At 38.0% G+C, this 25,670-nt stretch overlaps 1 protein-coding gene across 1 annotated transcript in view; it reads left to right on the forward strand.

The window, feature by feature from the left end:
- The window catches only part of PIK3CB (phosphatidylinositol-4,5-bisphosphate 3-kinase catalytic subunit beta), a 140,241-nt gene that overhangs the window by 94,064 nt on the left and 20,507 nt on the right, over positions 1-25,670 (forward strand). The window contains exons 12-19 of the mRNA XM_081106160.1: positions 1,729-1,779; positions 9,259-9,447; positions 13,858-13,979; positions 16,125-16,268; positions 17,568-17,667; positions 22,045-22,223; positions 23,047-23,156; positions 24,507-24,585. Of these exons, the coding sequence (XP_080962286.1) occupies positions 1,729-1,779; positions 9,259-9,447; positions 13,858-13,979; positions 16,125-16,268; positions 17,568-17,667; positions 22,045-22,223; positions 23,047-23,156; positions 24,507-24,585 (974 nt within the window). The remainder of the gene's footprint in view (positions 1-1,728; positions 1,780-9,258; positions 9,448-13,857; positions 13,980-16,124; positions 16,269-17,567; positions 17,668-22,044; positions 22,224-23,046; positions 23,157-24,506; positions 24,586-25,670) is intronic.

Consider the following 25,670-nt stretch of genomic DNA (forward strand, 5'->3'; position numbering starts at 1 on the left):
TGCTTTGTGATCCTTACAATAGAAATCTTAAATATGTCAAGAACCCTCCCTCTTAGTGTACATTGAATAAAAAAGATACATTTTGACTCATTCATTACATTTATGTCATGGCTTTATTCCTTAGAATAGGAATAGAATAGTCCTAGCTGTGCCTGTTTGTGTGTGTAATTATGGTATATTTGACGATTGGGTATAATTTTTTTTTGGAATCAGATGAGATCACATTTTGAAGCATTTTTACAAATATAACATCCTGTGCAAATATAAATGTTTTTAATCCAATATTTCAAGAGAAGTCTAGTTTTTTAAAAATGTTTTATGTCAACATTGCATAAGTCCTCTCTAATGGGTCACTAAACTTTCCTTTGTCTTTGAAGATCAACTTGGGATGAAGATTTTAGTCTTTAAGTATGTCAGACACATTCATACTTATTGGATTTTCTTTATTTTTTTTATTTTTATTTTTTTAATATATTTTATTGATTTTTTACAGAGAAGAAGGGAGAGGGATAGAGAGTTAGAAACATCGATGAGAGAGATCGATCAGCTGCCTCCTGCACGCCCCTCACTGGGGATGTGCCCGCAACCAGGGTACATGCCCTTGACCAGAATCGAACCTGGGACCCTTGAGTCCACAGGCCGACGCTCTATCCACTGAGCCAAACCGGTTCGGCTAGATTTTCTTTAATAGTACAATCTTTTTTTTTTACATATTTTATTGATTTTTTACAGAAAGGAAGGGAGCGGGATAGAGAGTTAGAAACATCGATGAGAGAGAAACATCGATCAGCTGGCTCCTGCACACCCCCTACTGGGGATGTACCTGCAACCAAGGTACATGCCCTTGACCGGAATCGAACCTGGGACCCTTGAGTCCCCAGGCTGACGCTCTATCCAGTGAGCCAAACCAGCTAGGGCAGTAGTACAATTTTTATAATAGTACAATTTTTTGGTGTTTTATAAACACCAAATCAAATAATACAGAGATAAAATTGAAAGTTCCTCATATTCTTTTTCATGTTTTTTTTTTTTTGCTGTAATCTCCCACGCATTTTGCTTTTTAAATCAACTTTATTTTTATTGTTTAGTTTTAATAAAAATAATCTCATTTTACTATTATAACAACCCTATGAAATAGGATGGGAATTATCCTTACATTTTACACATGAGGATACAGACAAATTATTAGCTTGTTACCTAACTCAGATATAGGTTCTCAGATTCTTTACCACTGATCTTCTTCCTGAATTCATGGGGTCCCATCTTTTGATGGGGTCCCATCTTTTAATGATTTAAAAGGTATTTTTAGGTTGTCATTACTTTACACTTTTGATATCTGTTAATTCAGAAAAAAAGTGATGACAAATAACAAAACTTACTCTATCTTTAGTAACTCTCACATACCTTTTTATTTTCTTAATCAGAAGACATTTACCTATATTAAAAAAAAATTTTCCCGCCTCCATATGCAAGCCACTGCTCACTTTATCTACAGGCAATCTTAGTGCAGCCTAGGAGTCACAGTCCCTTACAGTAATGCCATTGGTTCCTAGTTATCCGGAGTTTAAAGATTGTGAATCACTGCACAATACCATGTTGCGTTTCAAATTCATGTTTACATTATAAAGCATAGAAATGCCAGACTATATGTACAAGAAGTAAAGTCATTTATATTTAAAATTCACAAATACAGGAGCCAAAATTGATTTTTCAAATCTTTTTAAACAGATTATCGAAAAAGCAGCTGAGATTGCAAGCAGTGATAGTGCTAATGTATCAGTAAGTATCAAAGTTTTTAAATGACTCTTATTATAAAGTTGTGCTTATTATTAGCTACATCTCATTTACGGCAATGAACTTACAGAAGACTGTACTCATGCATATGTACATACTAATGTTTTGTTAAATGGCAGCTGTCTGTAGGTGTCTGTGTTCCATGGTAAGCCCTTTTCTGAGATAAACACAAGTTCAGCTAGTTTGTAAAGAATGCTGTGACATCTCATAGTTTAACTAGAGGCCTGGTGCACAAAATTTGTGCACAGGGGGGGTGTCCCGCAGCCTGGCCTGCCCCCTCTCACAGTCCGGGAGCCCTCAGGGGCGGGAGGTGACCCAGCAATCAGGGAAAGGTGATGCTCCCATCACACCTCTGTTGCTGCCATTGCCAGCAGCGCAAGCCTCGGCTGGCCCTGGTTACCTGAGCCTTGGGTTGCCCTTGGTGGCTGGGCAGCCACCATCTGAGGCTTGCCTGTGCCTCGGTCCGGCCCTGAGTGGCTGGGGGCTGAGGGGACTGGGGGACTCTGGGCGCAGATGTGCGGAATGGCTGGGCCCACCTTGGGGTGGGCCTGGCCTTGCCCCATGCCTGCCGCCCCAGTGGGGCTGAAGGAACTGGGCTCCACCATCTTTGAGAGCATGGCAGTCAATTAGCATATTCCCTCATTGGCTGTGGGTGCCACCATATTTGAGGGTGTGACAGTCAATTAGCATATTCCTGCCTTATTGGCTGTGGGTGCTACCATCTTTGCGATGTTGTGAGGGTCAATTAGCATGTTCCCTCTTTATTAGATAGGATAATACTCTGAATATTATTCAGTTGAATGAGGAGGCTATAATTTTCTTTTCCTTTTTAAATGTTTTTATTGATTTTAGAGAAAGGGGAAAGGAGAGGGGAAGAGAGCAAAACATCAGTGTGAGAGATAAACATTAATTGGTTGCCTTCCATATGCACCCTGACCCAGGCCAAACCCCAAACCTGGATGCGTGCCCTGACCGGGCTGATCAGGGGAAGGCACCAGCCCCATCGCCCCACTGCTGCTGCCACTGCCGGCCACCACAGCCGCCAAGGTGTTTTCATCAACACAGACTGCGTCCCTTCACCACGAAAAAATGACAGCTTTCTTTAGGCATTTTTGAAATGTGTCTTTCATAGGATATGACATTTCTTTCTTTCTTTCTTTCTTTTTTTTTTTTTTATCCTCACCTGAGTATATGTTTCCATTGATTTTTAGAGAGCTTGGAAGAGAGAGGGAAAGACAGAGAGAAACATCAGTGTGAGAGGGACACTTCAATTGGTTGCCTCCTGCATGAGCCCTGACCTGAGCCCCAGCCAGGGAGGAGCCTGCAACCTAGGTACATGCCCTTGATCAGAATCAAACCCAGACCCTGCAGTTGGCAGGCCGAGGCTCTATCCCCTGAGCCAAACCGGCTAGAGCAGGATATGACATTTCTTAGCCCCTCCAGCAGCGGACCTTCGTTTTTTCCTCCAGGAGTGTGGTAGAAAAACCCTTGATCACCTCCTTGGATTGTTATTACCCAAGTTACCAAGAACACTGCAAGTGACGGCATACAGGGACCTTAGCCAACGAGCAGTCAGAAAAGGTGTTTCCTCTGCAGCTCACGCGCAGAGGCCCGCCTGCGTTGTGTCGGCTAGGCTGGGGGCATGCTGCCTGCCCAGATGCTCTCCCTCACTCCGTGGCCGGGGCATGGGACACTGGCCTCATAGCTGGGGCGACGACACCAGCGTTCTGCCCTGGCTGCTATGGGCGCCTCCATCTTTGTGTCAAAGTGATGGTTAATTTGCATATTACCCTTTTATTAGATTAGATATCTTTATTCTAATGGCTGTTTTTAGTTACCTTTTATTAGTTTTAATGTTGTTCTAATATTTTTGCCCAGGTTTGATGTATCCCCCATTTTTAAAATTGGGCATATAGTACAGTTAATAAATTGTGAAACTAAAAATGAAAGTTTTTTTTTCTATTAACTCCCAGCAACTTTCCTCCTCAGAGATAACTATGTAAACAGTTTAGCTTGTAGCTACCAATCCTTATGTAAGCATTTACCTTTATGTGTAATGATGGATCGTTTGCTTATTTCCAATTATTCTCCACTAAAATAGTGCTGTAATGAATATTTTGTACATACTTCTTTATACATGTGTGTATTTTATAGGGCGGATTCTTAGGGAAGAAATTATTACATTGAAAGATATGTGCCCTTTTTATAAGAATCCTTCCAAATTGCATACCATAAAAGATTGAAGCCCAGCTGGCATGTCTCAGTGGTTGAGCATCAACCTATGAACCAGGAAGGTCACAGTCCGATTCTCTTTCATGATGTTTTTATCTCTTTCTCCTCCCTTGCTTTCTGAAATCAGTAAAAAAAAATATTTAAAAAAACAAGATTGAAAATCTACAACCCCATCCGCACTGTGGAACAGTTCCTACTTTTTGCATTTTAATATGTTAATCCATTAGACAAAAAAGATGTCACATTATTTTAACTTTTATTCCGTATTACTGATTAGGTTGAGGTTTGTTTGTTTTTTACTTTTAAAAAATGTCCTTAATCTTTTAAAAGACTTCTGCTTATTTCTTTTAAAAATGGGGTATACATCAAACTTGGGCAAAAATATTAGAGCAATATTAAAACTAATGTCACCTTAGTTCTTTCTGAGGAATTAAATAATCTTGTTTTAAAGTGGTCTTCTTTTGGCATCTTTCTTCATAATGGTTTTCTCAAATATTTGGTGATTCTTAATTTAGCTCTTTTTATTTTTTTAAAAATATTTTATTGGTTTTTTACAGAGAGGAAGGGAGAGGGATAGAGAGTAAGAAACATCGATGAGAGAGAAACATCGATCAGCTGCCTCCTGCACACCCACTACTGGGGATGTGCCCGCAACCAAGGTACATGCCCTTGACTGGAATCGAACCTGGGACCCTTCAGTCCGCAGGCCGATGCTTTATCCACTGAGCCAAACTGGCTAGGGCAATTTAGCTCTTTTTATATTGTGACTTCCTGGTTGTCTGCCTATTCACTGTAACCTGCCTTCAGTAACTGTAGGAGTTAGGGTAGACTGTGCTGATACTTTGGGTCGCTTGTATGTGGAGATTTCCAGACCTTCTGGGATAAGGTGGCTTCATAGGGCTCAATACCCATGCCCCTCACCTCAGTCTGGTGCCTATGCCATTGCTGTTTCACCTTAGCTCAGAGAAAAGGGCACGCCTGACCAAAGCAGCTGCTCCACCTTGATAACCCCACTGCTGATTCCCCCGGCTTCCTCCCATTCTATGTATCTGTTTATTCTGAGCTGGAGTTCCCCAGAACAGTGTTTCCCACAGTTGCATGGCTCTTAGCAGGTCTCATCCCTGGTTTTATCTGCTTTCTCTCATTAAGCATCTCTATGTTAGGCACTCTTTCTCCTTTCCCATAGCTGTTATTGGTTAGTACTTTTTAAAAGATAGGTTTTTTTCCAAACACTAGATGGCCTTTTGAATGACAGGAATGAATAGAATTGTTTCAATCTACTATTCATGTATATGCCAAAAGCAGGTTACATTCCGTAATATGATCATCATAAGTTGACTTGTTGAATTGTCTGTGTGTGTTCATTTTATAAGTGTTTATTAAAAAAACTGTAGGCCTAGTGCACGAAATTAGTGGACAGGTAGGGGGGGGGCCCAAGGCCTAGTGCACGAAATTAGTGGACAGGTAGGGGGCCCCTAGGCCTAGTGCACAAAATTAGTGGACAGGTAGGGGGGCCCAAGGCCTGGCCTGCGATCAGGGCTGATTGGGGCCTTCCGGCTGCCAACCCGGACCTTCCTTTATTCCTCTCCGCCCTCTGGTTGTCAGCACACGTCATAGCAAGAGATCGAACTCCCAGTCTCCCGGTCACACTCCCGAGGGGACACTTTGCATATTAACCTTTTATATATATAGATGTCTACAGCCCAGCCAGTGTGCCTCAGTGGTTGAGCATCGACCTGTGAACCAGGAGGTCATAATTGGATTCCTAGTCAGGTCACATGCCGAGGTTACAGGTTCAGTCTCCTGAGTGGGTATGCAGGAGGCACCAATCAAGGATTCTCATCATTGATGTTTCTATCTCTCCCTCTCTGAAATCAATTAAAAATATATATTAAAAAAAACATGTATACATATGTTCATTGGTTGAATTTACCATCTCCTTACTAATGGACTTAATCTTACTCTTGGAATTACAACTTTTTAAAATTGTGGTAAAATACACATAACATAACATTTCCTATCTTAATCGTTTTCAAATATATAGTTCAGAAGTGTTATATGTGTTCAAAATATTTTTTTTCTCCAAATATATATATTTATTGATCCAGAGAGGAAAAGGGAGGGACAGAGAGAGAAGCACCAGTGATGAGAGAGAATCATTGCTCGGCTGCCTCCTGCGCGCCCCCTACTAGGGATGGAGCCTGCAACCCGGACCTGTGCCCTGACCTGGAATTGAATGATGACCTCCTGCCTGATTCATAGGTCAATGCTCAACCACTGAGCCTTGCTCATCAGGGTCACCCCAAGTTTTAAAAGTGTTATTTTTAAAGCGAAGGCTGCACAGGTGCCGTTTGAATGAGCACAGGTTGTGACTTTAGGCGGTTAGTGTCCTTTGTAGCCTCGTCAGGACGCAGCCTTTGCCATGTTTGTGTGTAGAGAGCATGTGTGTTTGAGTGTGGTGAGCGCTGAGCTGGAGTTGGGGCCACAACGGTGCATTTGCTCCCCTGCTGAGCTCCCTGCTGCTCGGGGTGTTCCGTCTGTTCCAGCTTCCGGGTCTTTGCCACTGCCCTTGGGGGGCGATGAGAAGGTCCCATGTGTTCACAATATTTTTAACACATTGTTAAGTGCAACTGCTTTCTAGAACTTTTTCATCTTGCATAACTAAAACTAAATCCACTTAAGTATTCTGTATTATCTTCCTCTCCCCTCAACCCTTAACATTCACTATTCTACTTTTGTTCTCTATGAATTTGACCATCTAGATACCTCATATAAATGGAACCATACAGTATTTTCTTGTTTCGCACCTAGTAAGTAGAGTTAAAGGATTCTGCTAAATTTTCTATAATGCATAGGATGTCTTCCTACAACAAAATATCAGTAACACTGAGGTTGACAAGACTTGCTCTAAGCTGCGCCCTAACCGGTTTGGCTCAGTGGATAGAGCGTCAGCCTGCGGACTGAAAGGTCCCAGGTTCGATTCCAGTCAAGGGCATGTACCTTGGTTGCGGGCACATCCCCAGTAGTGGGTGTGCAGGAGGCAGCTGATCGATGTTTCTCTCTCATCGATGTTTCTAACTCTATCCCTCTCCCTTTCTCTCTGTAAAAAAATCAATAAAATATATATTTTTTAAAAATTGCTCTAAGCTAAAACATCTGTGTTATAAATAAAGTAGTCTTATTTTCTTATGGCAGAAACTCGGGCACAAAACCTTATTGGCTGGCTTTGATGACTCAATCTTCAGTTCAGAGGTTCTGGGGATCTACCTAGAACAGTGGTTCTCAACCTGTGGGTGGCGACCTCTTTGGTGGTCGAACGACCCTTTCACAAGGGTCGCCAAAGACCATCCTGTATATCAGATATTTACATTACGATTCATAACAGTAGCAACATTACAGTTATGAAGTAGCAACAAAAATAATTTTATGGTTGGGTCACAACATGAGAAACTGTATTTAAAGGGCCAGAAGGTTGAGAACCACTGACCTAGAATGTTTTCTTAGTAGAATGATTTTGAAGTCTTTACAACTTCAATTTTAGGGATAGGAAATATCAAACATTAAAATTTTTTTCAAACTTACTAAAACTTACAGGAAGAGTACAAAAATTCCCATATAACCTGCATCCAGTTTCCCCAACTGTTAACATTTGTTTTACCAAGTTGTGTTTTACCCCTTAATTCCTTAGTATGTAGTTCCTAGATACAAGGATATCCTCATACTTAATCAGAATGCATTCATAAAAATTTGAAAATAAAATATTGATAGTTCCGTTGTTTAAACTACACATTGCATTCAAAGTTAGCCAGTTGTCTCAATTATGTCCGCTATTGGGTACAGGATCCAACTCCGGATTGCTTGTTGTATTTCATTGTTGTGCGTCTTTCGTTCCCTTCAATATAAAGCAATTGCTCAGCCTTTCCTTATTTTTAATGACTGACTTTTTAAAGAATACAAGCCAGTTACTTTGTAGAATGTCACTCACTTTGGATTGCCTAATGTTTTATCTATGATCAGAAACCAGCTATGCATTTTTAGCAGGAATACTATAGAAGTAATGGAGTGTTCTTTACTGCATTTTATCAGGAAGCAACAATGTCCATTTGTGTGATTAATATTGATACTAATTATTATCATTTGATCTGCTAGGTTTTTCTCTATAAAGTTAGTATTTTATGGGAGGATATTTTGACTCCAAGTAGACATCCTGATTCACATTTTTACCCAATTGTTTTAATACTTATTAATATACTTTGCTTGAATCAATATTATTACAGTGGTTTGCCAAGTGCTGATTTTCAAATTTATTTTTCCTGATTGATTTATTAGTTGGCTTATACCATAAGATAGAGGTTTTCATCTCCAATTTTTGCTTATTCTTTTTTTTAAGGTATAGTAATATAGATTCATTCATTTCTATTTTATTTAGTGACTTATAATTAATCTCTGTCATTTATTTTGATTTTCAAAATGACCCAGAGTTGGCCAGTGGCAGCCCATTCAAGCTCTCCTGTGACTTAAAAAAAAATTTTTTTTAATTGATTTCAGAGAGGAAGTGAGAGGGAGAGGGGGAGAGAGAAGCATCAATGATGAGAGAGAATGCTCCCCACTGGGGACCGAGCCTGTAATGCAGGCATGTGCCCTGACCGGGAATTGAACTGGTGACCTCTCCGTGCATAGGATGATGCTCAGCCAACTGAGCCACACCTGCCAGGGCCATTGGTTGATTCTTGTATGTGCCCGGATCAGGGATCGAATTGCAGTCTTGGCAAAGGGGATGCAGCTCTAATCAACTGAGCTACCCAGCCAGAGCTAAGTTTTCTTTTAAAACATAATATGTTTGGTTTATCTTTTTGTTTGTTTGTTTGTTTGTTTTTGATAGAAACTGAAAACTAAAGAAGAAATTTAGTCCAAATATTAACTTCTTTTTAATCCAGATTGCAATTCTGCCACCTAGTGTTTGCATATGGATTTTTAGGAAACAATATTTTTCCTTTTTCAGAACTGCTTGAGAATAATTCTTCCCTTTATTCTTAGCTTACAGATGTTATATTTGACAATAAAAACTTTAAAAGGAGAATTCATCTTTATTAATCTTTTTGAGGAATTCAATTTTAGTTATCTCACATGTTAAAGCTGGTAAATTGTTTATAAATTCATTGTATAAAATTTGCTAAGTGTTTGCCAGGGATGTTTGCACAATTCATATAATGTATAATTTTACTTTCTTAGAGTCGGGGTGGAAAAAAGTTTCTTGCTGTACTGAAGGAAATCTTGGACAGGGATCCCTTGTCTCAGCTGTGTGAGAATGAAATGGATCTTATTTGGACTTTGCGACAAGACTGCAGAGAGAACTTCCCACAGTCACTGCCCAAGTTATTACTATCGATCAAGTGGAATAAACTTGAGGATGTTGCTCAGGTAACAAAAGATCACTTCTGTAACACCTTTTGGGAGTATGTTACTTTGTTGTTTTTGTGTAAATTTTCTTTTCCTACATAGTAGGTATATGTGTATAGGTTGGCTAATTTTCTACAAGAGAAATTTTGAGATTTTTTTTAACTGTTATATATAATCTAAGTAGTAGTCCAGAAAATATTAAGATTTAAAGAGCCCAGATTCTGTGTAGATTTTCTGTATCTTTCACTAAACACAGTAAAAACAGTGGTTTTGGTAATAATAATTACACACACACACACACACACAAACACACACACACACACATATATGTATAGTAATTACTGACAGGTTGTAGGTCCTGGGTTACTTCTAACAGTTCAGTGAACTCCAAAGTTTTAATCTTAAGATCCTTTGCAGTGGCTGTTCTACAGTGAGTATATTATTTGAAAATTACCTCCATTTGTGGAAGTTAACATTTTAGAACATAAACCATTCAGCTCAATTTTAACATTCATTCTGTTTGGCAGAGTTGAATGTTTGCCTTTAGGCAGAATAGAGAAGGGGAAAAAATTGTGCTTCCAAAAGGCCACTAAATTTTAACTCCTTTTTTGATTTTTTAAGACTGTCAAAAAACACCAGCATTTATTAAATTTAATTGACCATAAGTGGTCTATAGAAAGATGCTTGAAATAGTTTGTAATCAGAACAAATACATTTGGAATATTGAAATAACCAAATTTGTTTATTTAGTAGAATTAACCCAGTGTTTTAAAGAGTTTTTTGGGCTTAGTAAATCTATAATGACTTAAAAAATTTATTTTAATGATATGCATTTTTAAAATCTTTGTTACAGTTTTTCTTCCCAAATTAAATGTAGAAAGGATTTCTTTTGAGTTTATTTCTTAATGATTTTCTTGACCATGTTATATAATTATATTTATTATGGGTCTTGTTTCAACTGTTTCTATAGTTAGACCACATGCACATTATTTACTCTAAAAAGTAACTAATTTTGTCCTTTAGATATGTTTTATTGTTGTTACATCTTATTTAAATTCAAGCTTAGTTTTCTATGAGCCCTCATAATGGTGGCATACCAGATGTAAACATTTTTTTGTTGGCACATTTGCCTACTTCTCATGGGTAGTGCTCAGTTCTAAGTACTTCCTGATCCCACCCTCCACCAAGAAATACATCATATTATTTTGTATAAAATTATAGAGTAGGAATCATTTCTTGCTGTATACTTAAATGATACCTGAGAAAGAGGTTTTACTATATGTCAGTTGTCAGAAAATGGAATGAAATGAACTAATTTATGGTTAATATTTCTTTATTTGTACCCTAGGGACAGTAATTTTTATATTCAGGAATTTAGCATGCTTATCTCATTTCCATGAGGGATCTAGAGCATTATTTTCAGATAGTTTAACGTCCTCATAGACTAGAGCATTATTTTCAGATAGTTTAACATCCTCCATTTTGACGTTAAAAGAAAGCTAGGAGTGTTACTTAATACTCAAGTAGAAACACCTAAATGAGTGTAAGTAAGTGTGTGAAAGCATGAATTTCACAATCCTAATCTCCTTTGTTAGTAATGTAGAAAAAAATTTAATAGAATAAAAAGTAATGTGATTTGGCTTTTCTCTCAACCCTGCCCCATTGCCAGTTATAGTAAACTGGTACAAAAGAATGTAATTGTATTTTCAGTAAATCTACTACTTTAGAATGTGAAGAGTCGGAAGCCTGGTGCGTAGTTTGTACTCTGACTCTACAAGTAGTCTCCCATTAACCACAGGAAAATAATTCTATTGGCATAATGTACAAGGGGTTTCAGTGGTCTTTGCAGCAGGCAGATAATTAGTCAGCATTGCTTTCACTATTTATATGGCTGAAACTGATTATTTCCCTCCCATGTTGGTTTCTGTAGGTTTCCGTAAACTAAAGTGATGGGTTTTGGTAATTTATTTATGTTTATATAATTGATTTTTAAATAATTATAAATAATCTTACCAAAGTTAATTACTTTTCAATAGTAGGGCTGTTTTTAACCCACAACATAGTTGAACCTCAAGTATTAGAGTATCATATATCCTTTGCAGTATTGTTTTTGTGGAGTAATGTATTCCGAGTGTTAACTCGAGATGCTAGAGCTTTTTTTACTATTGTTTCAGACCCTCAGGAAATAGTGCCCCTAAGTCCTCTGTCCATAACGAGGACTGCTGGTCCTTGATGGCCTTGAGCAAAGTGTGGAGGGGGCCCCATCAGTGATAAAAAGTGGGATGTGGTGGGTATTTCATATTTTTAAACCAGTATTTCTCAAACTTTTTTAATTTTACACTCCTTAGGAGCCTTTTTAGTCTCTTAATAGCCTCATTCCCATGAGATTTGATGCCACAGACAAGTATATGTCTGTTTATGTACTGTATGTCTATATATGCTTTAAAATACATGAAGAACAAGTATATAGCTTATTTTTATTCAATGCAACTTTTAAGAATAATTAAACAAAATTTTAAGGTAGGTAAAAGTTAAAATAAAATAACATTTTACTGTTTGTTGAAAATTTTTGATGTAATTATGTAAATTATAATAAGTTTTATATGTATCAATTTACATAAATGTATTCTAATAATAGCAAGGTAATAAAATCTTTAAAACTTATTCAAGAGCTATTTTGTAAATATAAAACTATTGAAAAATTAAGTTAATTTCTTAAATTATCTTTAGTAAACTTTGAAATTTCTTTGATACAAGAAAATACCTTTTAGCTATTCGATATTCAGATATTACTGATTTTAGGGGGGCACTGACATAATTAATGAGGGGTTGAATAATTTGTAGAATTAAATAATAAAATATAAACTATTTTTATTTAATTCTCAAAGCCTAAATCTCACATAACAGCTCAAATGTCATACACAAGGCAGCTAGCAGGTAGTAACAGATCACCTCTCACAACGTGACTTTGAGTTTGGGGCAGTCAGCTGAGAGACCGTTCTCCAGTCATTGCCATCTATTTGCCATAGTTTGTAACTTATCTTGTATATATTTTGTGTTTTCTCCCTGGACTTGATGTCAGCGATAACCAAGGAAACCCAACAAGATAAATATTAAGGAAAGGGATTTTATTAGATAGAATTGAGCTTTAGAAAGCTACATTCATAATTACCAAAAAATGTTTTTGCTCTCCATAACCAATTTTCTTCCCACTTAACCATCCTGATAAGAATGCATGCTATAAGCATATCAAAAATGTGAGGAGGAAGCTCTTGCCAAGAGCAATCCTGATGAGTCTCACTGTGCTCTGATAGGATGCAGATAAAATATAAAAACCAGTTTTATTTAATTTTTTTATTTATATATATATTCTTTATTGATTTCAGAGAGGTAGGGAGAGAGAGAGAGAGAGAGAAACATCAATGATGAGAGCCCTAGCCTGTTTGGTTCAGTGGATAGAGCATTGGCCTGCGGACTGAAGGGTTCTGGGTTCGATTCTGGTCAAGGGCACATGCCTGGGTTGCGGGTTCAATCCCCAGTAAAGGGGCGTGTAGGAGGCAGCGAATCAATGATTCTCTCTCATCATTGATGTTTCTCTCTCTCCCTCTCCCTTCCTCTATGAAATCAGTAAAAATTGTATTGAATAAAAGAAACATTATTCTTAATTCTTAAATTCTTAAAGCCTAAGTTTTGCACAAAAGCTCAAAAGGTTTGAGCTTTTTGGAACTCAGGGTTTCAAAGATGGGGCCATGTGTACCCAAACCTGTCCTCCACCTGTAGTCCCAGCTTATCTCCCCAAGGGATTCTTTTTTATCCTAAGTCTGGTCCATTTCTAAGTGGCATCTGCAAGTAAAAGATTAATTGTATTTGTCTTGTTTATAGAAAATAAACAACTAGGGACTATTTATTTCTAATGAGTTACTTATTATGTTTTAGGGCTTAAGCATGTTATGGTCAATAAAAAGTTCCATCAAGTCATAAGATTCTTTTAAAATATTAAGAGTTAAAAGTAAACCCCCTCAAAATAATTTTATGTTGTTATTAATGGACTTTACATGTAAATCGCTCATCATTAATTTGAGCATTGCCACTTATATTTGTATACTTTGAATTTTACCTTTAAGTGTTTCTTGATCATTTTGTGCACACGCACTCTTCCTCCTCCCTCACCCTCTCTTTCTTTCCTTTTAAAATTATTTAATGGGCATTGATTGTGGAATTCATATATTCAGTGCATCATCTATTTCCAAGAATTTAATAGCTTTTATTTTCTGCTTATCTATAGAATATTTCAACTGTGACAATTTTTACTATTCCATATTAACAGGAATGGGTTTTTGAGGCCTCTGTAATTGCAAGTATGCTTCTCCTTTTGACCCATCTCTTCTCCTCACCCCTATAATTTCTGAACCAGTTTCAATTTTTAAACAGCTTCAGGCACTACTTCAGATTTGGCCTAAACTACCTCCTCGGGAGGCCCTGGAGCTTCTTGATTTCAACTATCCAGATCAGTACGTTCGGGAATATGCTGTAGGCTGCCTGCGACAAATGAGGTATCTTCTACAGTTGGTTTTTGGGGGGCAAGGGGTTACTTGGGTGTGGATAGCGAAGGTAATGTCTGCTTGAATATCTAATAAGAAAGGAAAAGGCTAGGAATTATTCAGAATTTAAAGCATTTGTGTTCTCTCTCTCCCTCTCTCTCTACATTTACTGTATATTGTAAAACAAAAACATACTGGATCAGAGGTCCCCAAGATCACCCTCAGGTTCTGTGATTCACTAGGATGACTCATAGGACTCAGCATATAATCATACTCTTGGTTATGATGTATTACAGCAAAAGGATACAAAGCAGAATTGGCAAAGGAAAAAGATTCATGAGGCAAAGTCTAGAGGAAACCAGGCAAGTTTCTAAGGTTCCTTTCCCAGTGGAATCAAACTAAATTACACTTAATTTCCCCCAGTAATGAGTTGTAACGACACATTTGAAATGTCTACAAGGGAAGCATTAGAGACTTGGTGGCTAGGGTTTTTATTGGGGGCTAACCACAAGCTCCCTCTATCTAGCACATACCGAAGTTCTAGAGTTCCAGAAGAAAAATGGGTATTCAGCATAAAATACCCTGTTTGCATAGTGTAGGCACATTGAGCTACTCTTTTCTGTTAGGTTGGTAGAAAGCCTTTTAAATCTGTTTCCAGATGCCAGCCAAAGGCCAGCCTTTTTCAAAGGATAGCAGTTAGGCCTGCTGTGTTAACTCTTTTTCTCTCTACCACTTAGAATTAATAAATGTTAGTATTTTGTAATGATTATTTAATTTAAATTTTTAAGTAAATAACATTACAATTAAAGATGAAGTCCTTGTAGTTTCCTTACTGAGCCCTGATTTTTTTTCTTTCACTTTCCAGAGACAGCCATAATCATGAATTTGGTATTCTTCTATACTACATTTTCTGCTTTACCACACCTCTATATCTATAAAAATATAGATTCAGAATGACAATATAATACATTTAAAGTTCACACAAATGTGTTTTGCTGTATGTATTATTTTACACCTTGCTTATTTTTAAAATTCAACATTAGATTTTTGTGGTCAATCTCTCTCATTACATATAAATGTAGTTTATCTTTTTACCACTATGTAATATTCTGTCACAAGGATATATCTTAATTATTTCATTCCCCTATTGAGGAACAGTTTAAGTTCTCTCTAGATTTTTCTGTTATAAGCAATGCTGCAGTGAATATGCTTGTACAGTCCCCTTTGGTCAATACTGTGTGGAAATTTATGGCATTTACTTGTGGACTTGGGATTCATATCTTACCCGACTACTAGAATTGCCTCTGATGGGAGTGTGTTTACATGTGAATGGTTTTGGGATGGACACCCAATAGAGAACCACTAATCTTAATTAATTCAACTCATGTTAATTACAATATTATGTTATATTAATTCAGTGGTTCAATACTCACAAATGCACTCATTTCTTATCCTTCAGACTACTTAAAGTTAAGATTTTAATTGTACATTCATTATCTGGGAGAAGGAATTATTTAATCCTAATGATAGAGGAAAATAAATTGCCACAGTACTGATACAGTTTTGTTTTTAAAAACTGATTGCTTGCCGGGACCAGTTTGGCTCAGTGGATAGAGCGTCGGCCTGGGGACTGAAAGGTCCCAGGTTCGATTCCGGTCAAGGGCATGTACCTTGGTTGCGGGCACGTCCCCAGTGGGGGGTGTGCAGGAGGCAGCTGATCGATGTTTCTAACTCTCTCTCTCTCCTTTCCTCTCTGTAAAAAATCAATAAAATATATTTTTTTTAAAAAAACAAAAAACTGATTGCTTGACTGAGTACACAACTTTTTCAACATGACCAGAAATCACTACTTAATTTTATTGTAACTCTGGCCGATTGTAAGTGCAATCATCACTTGTATCAACCTAAATAATTTAATAAAAATGCCCCATATATCTGTTCTTTGCTCCCTTCCACTCTCCCTCCTGCTGAAATCTTCAGCTTTTCTTGTGTTATTGTAATAGTAAAACAGTGAATGTAACCATGCAACAAGCCTGACCCAAAAGAACCATTGTGTTTCAGTAAGTTAATATTCAATCGTTTGATAGGAAGGGATCGTTTTCTGGCACAGGATGTTAAGTGACTTACTCTGTGTTTTTTGTTTTTTGTTTTTTTCAGCGATGAAGAACTCTCGCAATATCTTCTACAACTGGTGCAAGTTTTAAAATATGAGCCTTTTCTTGATTGTGCCCTCTCTAGATTCCTATTAGAAAGAGCACTTGCTAATCGGAGGATAGGGCAGTTTCTATTTTGGCATCTTAGGTAAGTGTTTTATAACATCTCAGGGAATAAGGTATCCCTTCCTGTTTCAAATGTATATACATTCTTTAAGTGAGAAAAATTGGATGGAAGTTAGTTGAGAGATTTAGTCAATTGTGTGATATGAGTCAGATCTTTGTAACTATCTCTAAATTGGTAATATTACGTTTTCACTACAAAAAGCAAATAAGGTAATATGTAAAATATTTGGATTTCCTGGGATAAAGAAAATTAACTATAAAATTTCATACCTTTTTGTACTATGATGTTTAAAGAATTGAAAAGTTGACCACCCCACTAAAATTTTTTAGCAAGAGGATGTGTTTTTTTCTTTGGTTGGCATCACAAGTTAATTTTATCCTATATAATAAAGAGCTAATATGCTAATTAGACCACACAACCAAATGTCCTTCAGAATGACCTTCCAGACAAAGCCGGGGCAGCGAGGGCCAAAGCAAGCTGCTCTGGCTGCAAGGGCCTAGGCAAGAACCACCTTCCTGAACTACCAGTGGGTGGGGGGGCAGGGCCAGCGAGCCTGCACCGCCAGGCCAGCCATGGCGGTCCCGGCACACCCTCCCCCCGGCCCCTTCGGCAGAGGCGGTGGGAGAGGGGGCTGCGAAGTCCCGGTCTGGTCCTGGCACCATGCCTTCCGCGGATGTGGTGGGAGAGGGAGCGGCTTGGTCCTGGCACCTCTGCAGAGTTGGGACAGGGTGTGACAGTGGCGCCTCAGCTTCGCACAGCCAGGGCCTCAACCTCTCACAACCCCTCTCCTGGCCAGCTCAGCTTCCCCCCCCCCCCCCCACCTTCCCCAGCACCAGTGGATAGGGGGTGGGGCCAGTGCTAAGGAGCAACAAGCCAGATTCTTGTTGAGCAGCGTTACGCCCCCCTTGTTAACCTCCCCCATCTCCCCATTCAGCCAGAAGCCAGGCTCACCGCTGGCGAGCACAGTGGCAATGGCGGGAGCCTCTCCCGCCTCCATGGCAGGCGGACAGTAAGGAGCGAGGATTCCTGGACTGGGAGAGCCCCTGACTGTGAGAGGGATATCTGTGTGCAGGCTTAGGCCCCGGGGGTTGGGAGGGAGGTCCAGGCCTAAGCCAGCAGGCGGACATCCCCCGAAGGGTCCCGGACTACGAGAGGGCACAGGCCGGGCTGAGGGACACCCTCCCCCCCGCCTCCCCCACACACACACCCAGTGCATGAATTTTGTGCACTGGGCCTCTAGTAATAGAATAAAGAAGTCATTACTTTCATTTGGTGAATCTAAAGTGTTTAATAAACCATCATAATATTAACTTTCTGCAGATCAGAAATGCACATTCCTGCTATCTCCATACAGTTTGGTGTCATCCTTGAAGCCTACTGCCGGGGAAGTGTAGGGCACATGAAAGTGCTTTCCAAGCAGGTATCAGCTTTTTGTTTTGTTTGTTTTAAATATATTTTTATTGATTTCAGAGAGGAAGGGAGAGGGAGAGAGAGATAGAAACATCAATGATGAAAGAGAATCATTGATTGGCTGCCTCCTCCACACCCCCTACTGTGGATGGAGCCTGCAACCCAGGTATGTGCTCTGACTGGGAATTGAACTGTGACCTCCTGGTTCATTTCATAGGTCAATGCTCAACCACTAAGCCATGCCAGTCGGGCAATATCAGCTTGTTTTAATCTTCATATTCAATTTGCCACATGGTACTTGAAAATTGTATAATTCTTCCATTTCATTACTTATAGAGGTTTTAGTAACTGAATCTTACTAACATATTTTTTTAAATAAAAATTTAAGTCAAAAAATGAAGTTTCAACAAATCTAGCAGAAGATCCAGGAGAACCAATAGTATAAGTTTTGGTCTGAAAGCAGACAAGTTTGGCACTTAAAGAGAGCCCATGTTTCAGTTAAAGTCCAAAAGTGGGAAAAGAGCTTTGTCCACGTTCAAGGCAGTAAGATAGGTGGAATTTCTTCTTCCTCCACAGGAGGGTCTGCCTTTTGTTCTTTTCAAAATTTCATGCTTGGATGAGACCCACACACATTAGGGAGGGCAATCTGCTTTTCTCAGTCTACTGATTCAAATGTTAATCTCACCTGAAAACACCCTCACAGACACACCCAGGTTAATGTTGGAACAAATATCTGGTCATTCCATTGCCCAGTCAAGTTAATACATCAAATTAACCATGGCAGATTAAGCATCCATATGCAGAATGTTAAACCATACTTAATCTCCAAATAAGGGCAACAACAAGGTCAAAATTTCACCTAACATGATACAGCTACTCTGAGTATAACTAAAAATGCACTGACCTCTTTCCCCGAAGAAGAGGTGATGTCCTTGAGTGGTGTTTATTCTTCTCCTTGATATACTATAAATTAAATACCATGATGTAAAATTAACAACATTTAAATACTGTAATATAAAGTCAATTTATCTTATGTTTCATGATAAGGGAATAAGAACAAGAAGAAACAGACATTTCCTATGAACACACCACACATGAACACATAACAAAATGAGGAGATATTCATGACAATTAGTCCTCATTTATGTAAGTGGTCACATGGTCATACCTGGTGTTTATTACTACCTTCTTCCAACCTATTCTGTGTTTCCTTTGCCTTTAGCAAGTTCCTCGGTTGTGGTTCTTTACCTGCTGGAATGACTCAAACCTTCATTCTTGAAGAGTGTAGGCCATTAGTAGTAGTCCTGCCTCGATTGGCTTATAGTTTTCCATTGACCTTAATCACAGAGCCTGATAATACCAAGCGATCTATATTCTAGACATATTCTTCCTTACCTCCATTGTGGAGCAGTAGGATCCTTGGTAGTCAGGATCAGTTACTCCAGCCAGCTTCGTGACACCCTTCTTTGCCTGTTCTCCCATGAGGAGCAAAACGGCTGGAAAGGAGTCTTCAAGTTCCATGGCATCATTGTTGTGTCTTCCAGTGGAAGCATTGTTCCCTTTGTAACTAAGATAGCCATGCCAGGAGAGCATAAGGTCACAGGAACAGGAAACAAAAGTTTTGCTAGTTGATTACCATGAGAGTAATAGTGATACCATCTCTGTTTCCACACCTTGATTCTAAGCCACGAATCCGAGCTATGGGAGAAACAGCACCATATATTGGCCACTAATTCAGAGCACATTCAGCCTTCTGGGGAACCTTGCCCAAGCTCTAGAAGGTATTACCACATAGCTGATGCTGTAACTGAGTCTTAAAAAGGCCATTTTACTGTTCTGTCAAGCCACTGCTTTAGGGTGGGGGGAATATGGTAAGACAGGTGAATTCCATGAGCACCGAGCCCTTGCTGCATTTCATTTTTTGTGAAATGAGTTTTTTGTTCAGAAGCAATGCTATATGAAATACCATGATAGAAAAGGTGTTCTGTAAGTCCATGGATGTTAGTTTTAGCAGAAGCATTGAATGCAGGGAAGGCAAATTCGTAGCCACTACACTTTTCTAACTCATTTGCATTGCCAAGGAAACTCCCATAGGTTTTGAGAGATCGTTTTAATATTGATGATTTATAGTTCATGTTGAAACGAATTATTTCTGATCCCTCCCTTTTGGAAAGCCCGTTAATGATGGTAGTAATAGCTAAGCACTTATTATGGGCCATTTATCCTTCACAACAATCTGGGATTGATACTATTAATCCCCTTAATTTTATAGTGCCCTTAAATCTATCTCATACCTATTAATGTCTCTTGTGTTCATGGCTACCACGCTAGTTTCACCCATTATCTTCTCACCTATATGTCTTCATTAACCTCCTAAATTGCACCCTTTCTGTTCATTCTTTTCCCCCCTCCCTTCACCCCTTTTCTTTACAGATAAAGTTATGTTTTTAAAATATAGATGTATTATGTCATTTCCCTTTTTAAAATCCCTGCAGTAATTTTTATTGCATGGAGACTAAAAATCCAAACTCTTTGTCAAAGTCTGTAAGGCTACACTTGATGAAGTCCCTACTTCTTTGGCTTCACTCATATGCTCAAATCACACTGGACATTTTCTTGGTTCTCTGGGGACCTCAGCTTGACTTTTATAACAGCAATCATATGACATATGTATGATCATATTATTCTTACTTTTTTTCCTATACTGATGAATTGCAAGGGGAAGACTACCCTTTACATGGCAGTTCTTGTTATCACTGTAGAGCTATAAAAAGACAAGATGTTGAAGCACTTATGGCCATATGGGTATTCAGGACACTGTTCCAGGAAATGGATATCAACACATTAGTGATGGGGCATGAAAATTCCCAACTGTACAAACATGGAAGAAATTCAAATTTGAAATACTTCTAAAAGTTCCTGTTTGCATAGCCCATTTTTTAGCTGGTTCCCTTTTCACCACTGTTTGTACAGCTTCTGGAATTGTTGAGAAATGAAGTGTCTGTGGTTTTGACAGATGACTAACTTGGCAGGTTGGTCAGCCATCTCAATTTTATCATCAAGCTAATAGAAATTTCCCAGTTTTCTGTGAGCAAGCCCTCAACCTCTCTGTAGAAACTGTATCCCTGAATTCACCTCCTTACAGAGTCTTAGTAGTTTCCTTGAATAGGAGCAGAGTTCAAAAATGAAAATATGGTATAAAATAAATCTCATGTTCATGGAAATTCAAGCCATGATATTCATAATGTTTCTTGTATACATATTTTATATGTTTGTTATATACAGCTTACATATACTTTGTTTTTATCATTAGTTGTTTCCAGTTTTAATGCCATAATGATAAACTATTTTGCTTTATGGTTGGCCAAGACTGTCTTATGGAATTTTACATAACATGATGGAAAGACCCTCAGTTATTAGACCAAGTTAACTTTTAAACACAGTGGTTTTGATTGAGTTGGCCATTGTTGATTGACCTTGTGCTTCTTTTTTTTTTTTTTACTATATTTTATTGATTTTCCACAGAGAGGAAGGGAGAGGCATAGAGAGTTAGAAACATCGATGAGAGAGAAGCATTGATCAGCTGCTTCCCACACACCCCCTACTGGGGATGTGCCCGCAACCAAGGTACATGCCCTTGACCAGAATTGAACCTGGGACCCTTTAGTCTGCAGGTCGACGCTCTTTCCACTGAGCCAAACCAGTCAGGGCTACTTTGTACTTCTTGCATAAACTGTTTTTATTTGCATAAGTTTTAATAGCCAGTGCCCTCATTATAAAAACAAGTCATTAATTTAGACTTAGACAACAAACACTGTGTCTGTATTTTTATTTATTACACAAAGAAATCCATTTTAACTTACTATTAATGGAAAGAGAATATACTGAGAAGATGTCATATAAGAATGATGACAAGAAGCAGGTAATAAAATTGAATATTAGGAACCCAGGTTACTTGTACATAAATTTTCCTCTTATACTATGGAGTTGGCCAAATGGAGTGGTTCAGATTAGTTGTGTTTTAAATTCTATTACTTATTGAGTTGCAGAGTTCTGTGTAGTTTAAGTTTCATACTTACCTTTCTATCCACAGTCATCTATGTCCCTTTACTTTTTGCTGATTGATAAGATTCCATTTAAGAAAAGGGTTAAAGAAAGTTTAAAAAATGATGCTTTAAGTAACAAGTGATAAAAGTAAGTTTTTTATGCTGTTGTATCTGTTTTTCATAAACCAAGTACTGTTTTTACTTTAGCTGGTTGATGTGTGTAAGGGGTTTTGGGGAGTGTTCTAAGTGGTTGCTGATTAATATGATCAAATTGTATCAAAGTACTTTATATTATTTTTAACCATGAATTAATTTTGGTGGTGGGGAAACTTATTTTTCAGGTTGAAGCACTCAATAAATTAAAAACTTTAAATAGTTTAATCAAACTGAATGCAGTGAAGCTAAACAGAGCCAAAGGCAAAGAGGCCATGCACACTTGTTTAAAACAGAATGCTTACCGGGAAGCCCTCTCTGACCTGCAGTCCCCTCTGAACCCATGCGTCATCCTCTCAGAACTCTAGTAAGTGACAGTCTGTGCTGTGTCCAGTGGATTTTACATGAAAACAGCAAAAAAGAAAGGATTTCTAAGTGACTGCCTTGGAGGAGGAAAAGGGCCACCTATTAGTACCATTAAGTGGAATATAATTAAAGAAGGAAAATCTTAAACGTCCTCAAAGGTTATTCTTGTGTTCAATAGGATGTATGTCCTAGCTAAATCTGTGGGGTTAGTGAAAGTTATTACACGTTAACTTCCTTTCACGTGTATATAATTAAATTTGTTTTCTATTACTGGTTTCTAAGAGTTGAAAATCCTATGTAAGTAAAAATGTTGGTACCCATCATTTGATAATTAACTTATTTTAAAATTATTTACTAATCAGCTTTCCTATTTCAAAATGAGACAGATAAATTTGGAAAATTATTTCTCACTTTTTCATTCTCTACAGAAGTAATAACGGAGAAGTAATAATATGTATTCAGTATATCAGTATTCAAAATTGACCCCTTTTTAAGAAATTAAGAATGAACTCTTAATAATTTTAATTTAATAATATTATTGACTGTACATAACAACATAAAGAAGAATAAGGAAAAGAAAGGAGGAATTTTAGACGTAGGTAGTAAGAAGGGTAAACCTGGGTTTTTAGTCCAGCCCATCCGGCATCACTATATGCCAAAGGCTGTCATCCAGGTTGCTTTTCTGCCAAGAGGAAATGTTCTAGTTCTGACTTCAGACTGGAACAGATGAGGGGTTCTCCCTCAGCTAGTATATCTCAGCAAAATTATAATCTTGTCCTGTCTTTAAATTGAAATGGGCTAATTTTCCCCTTGTTTGATTTCAGTGTTGAAAAGTGTAAATACATGGGTTCTAAAATGAAGCCTTTGTGGCTGTTATACAACAACAAGGTATTTGGTGAGGATCCAGTCGGAGTGATTTTTAAAAATGGTGATGGTATGTACTGAAGTTTTTATAGTGCCAGATTTCCTAGTATTTCTTCTTTTGTTGTTGGTTTCTTTATCTGAAATGTGTAAATGTGTAACAACAAATGGCAGCCAAAAGAGTTAGCTGTCAGTGGTCGTGAGGTTGAATTCAGCATGTCCTAAATCCCACCCACCCACCCCCCTTTTTGGAAATTCATTTCTACAGCTTACTTACATACATTGTTCTAATATACCTTCCCCTTTTCCCCTACAAAATACAAAGACTATTCCTTTGGTAAAAAGCTTGTGAAATACAACAGAATATTTCCAATAATATATTCATACATCTTATTTCAGTGATAGCAATTTTGATACTGCTGCCATAGTTTTGTTTTTAAAATACCTTACTGAGTCCTGGCAGGTATGGCTTAGTTGGTGGGCGTCGTTCTGTGCGCCAGTTCGATTCTTGGTCAGGGCACATGTCTGGATTGAGGGCTCGATCCCCAGTAAGAGGTATGCAGGAGGCAGCCAATCAATGTTTTACCCTCACATCGATGTTTCTCTCTTTCTCCATCTCCCTTCTTCTCTCTCTAAAAGTCAGTCTTTAAAAAAATCTTTAAAAAACACAACAAAAACCTTACTGGCCCATACTTTATAAAGGGAATGTCTCTGAAGTAATCACACCAAGTGCTACTACTTATTAGTTGTGTGACTGCAGACAAGTCATGCAAAATTCATTGAGCTTCAGATTCTTCATGTACACGAGGATGATAGCATGTGTATGTTGGGTTAACAGGAATTAAGTGAGATAATAAGTAAATGTGCTTAGCATAATATGTGCTTACAACTATTTTTAAAAGAAGTTGTGTTTTGCCAGACATTTAACATCACTTGACCATATGAATGTCATTATATAGAAGTCACTACTTTCACAGCCTCTGCTACCTGAAAATTACCCCTGGACATCATAAATAAAATCAGCTATTACTGTTTTGTGAACGCATCATGCAGTTTATTACTTAAACAATTCTTGAGAACTTCCTGTGCATCCCTAAAATTAAAAAAGGAGGAAAAAAATTAGCGTGAATTCTGTGGATGCTTTAATATAACATTACTGTGTTAAAGCTGTATTATAATTAGTATAGTACCTTACACATGGTAAACTAAAATATTTTTACACTCCATTTTTGAAGTAGTGTTACTGGGACATGCTAACCAACAAACCTCTTAATGAATATGGTCAACATTAAAACTTTGGGGGGGAAATTATCAGAACATTTGCTAATGGTTTTAGTTAATTCTGGCTGCATCAGCTAATCTTAAATTAATGTTAGCAGCCATAAAATGGAAAACATTTGTAATGCAGGTTTTTTTCTCTTAGATTTACGACAGGATATGTTGACACTCCAAATGCTGCGCTTGATGGATTTACTCTGGAAAGAAGCTGGTCTGGATCTTCGGTGAGATTTCTAGTGAATTGTTGTTACTATTTTTTTAAATATTAGTTACAAGTTGTTTTTTTAAATATATTTTTATTGATTTCAGAGAGGAAGGGAGAGGGAGAGAGAGATAGAAACATCAATGATGAGTCAACCATCAGCTGCCTCCTGCACAGCCCTCACTGGGGATTGATCCTGCAACCTCAGCATGTGCCTTGACCAGGAATCGAACCTGGGACCCTACAGTCCGCAAGCCTATGTTCTATCCACTGAGCCAAACCAGCCAGGGCACTAGTGAATTATTTTTGACTCATGTTATATTCCTTCCACAGCAGAATTTTTAAAATTTGTTGATTCCTTCCCTCCTGTTTTTATTAATTTTTTATAATAATATTTATGTACCTTTTTATAGTTTGCAGTGTACTCTCAAATATATTATCTTATTTAAACCTCATCAGGTGTAGAACTAGACATGTGATGGTGAATTCAGAAAGAAGGAATCAGTTTGCTCTCAGGGAGGAATCACTGGGGGTTATGGAGTGACAAGGCCAATGAAAGGATTGCCCTTCTTTTTAGCCTAGTAACTCTTTTCTCTGCCTTCTTGAGAGCCAAGACTTTTGGTGAACTTTTAGGGCTTTAGGGCTTTTAACTTACCACCATTATTAAAGGTAGACAGCAAGCAGGAAACGCTATGGCAACAGAAAAAAGGAAACATACTGGATTCTAAAAGTTTAATTATTATCAAATATTCTGAGGTAAAGAGCAGATGATAATTGCAAATGAAATGTTGATGTATTTATATAAAAATATAAGATTTGAATGTCAAGCAAGAAAATTAAAAGTCAGACCTCACACTAGGCATTATATTCATAATGAATAAGATGGGCAGTAGTCGGCAAACTGCGGCTCGCGAGCCACATGTGGCTCTTTGGCCCCTTGAGTGTGGCTCTTCCTAAGCCTTAGGAGTACCCTAATTAAGTTAATAACAATGTACCTACGTATATAGTTTAAGTTTAAAAAATTTGGCTCTCAAAAGAAATTTCAGTCGTTGTACTGTTGATATTTGGCTCTGTTGACTAATGAGTTTGCTGACCACTGAGATGGGG

This window comes from Myotis nattereri, assembly GCF_964212035.1.
Source record: "Myotis nattereri genome assembly, chromosome: 14".
Lineage (NCBI taxonomy): Eukaryota > Metazoa > Chordata > Mammalia > Chiroptera > Vespertilionidae > Myotis > Myotis nattereri.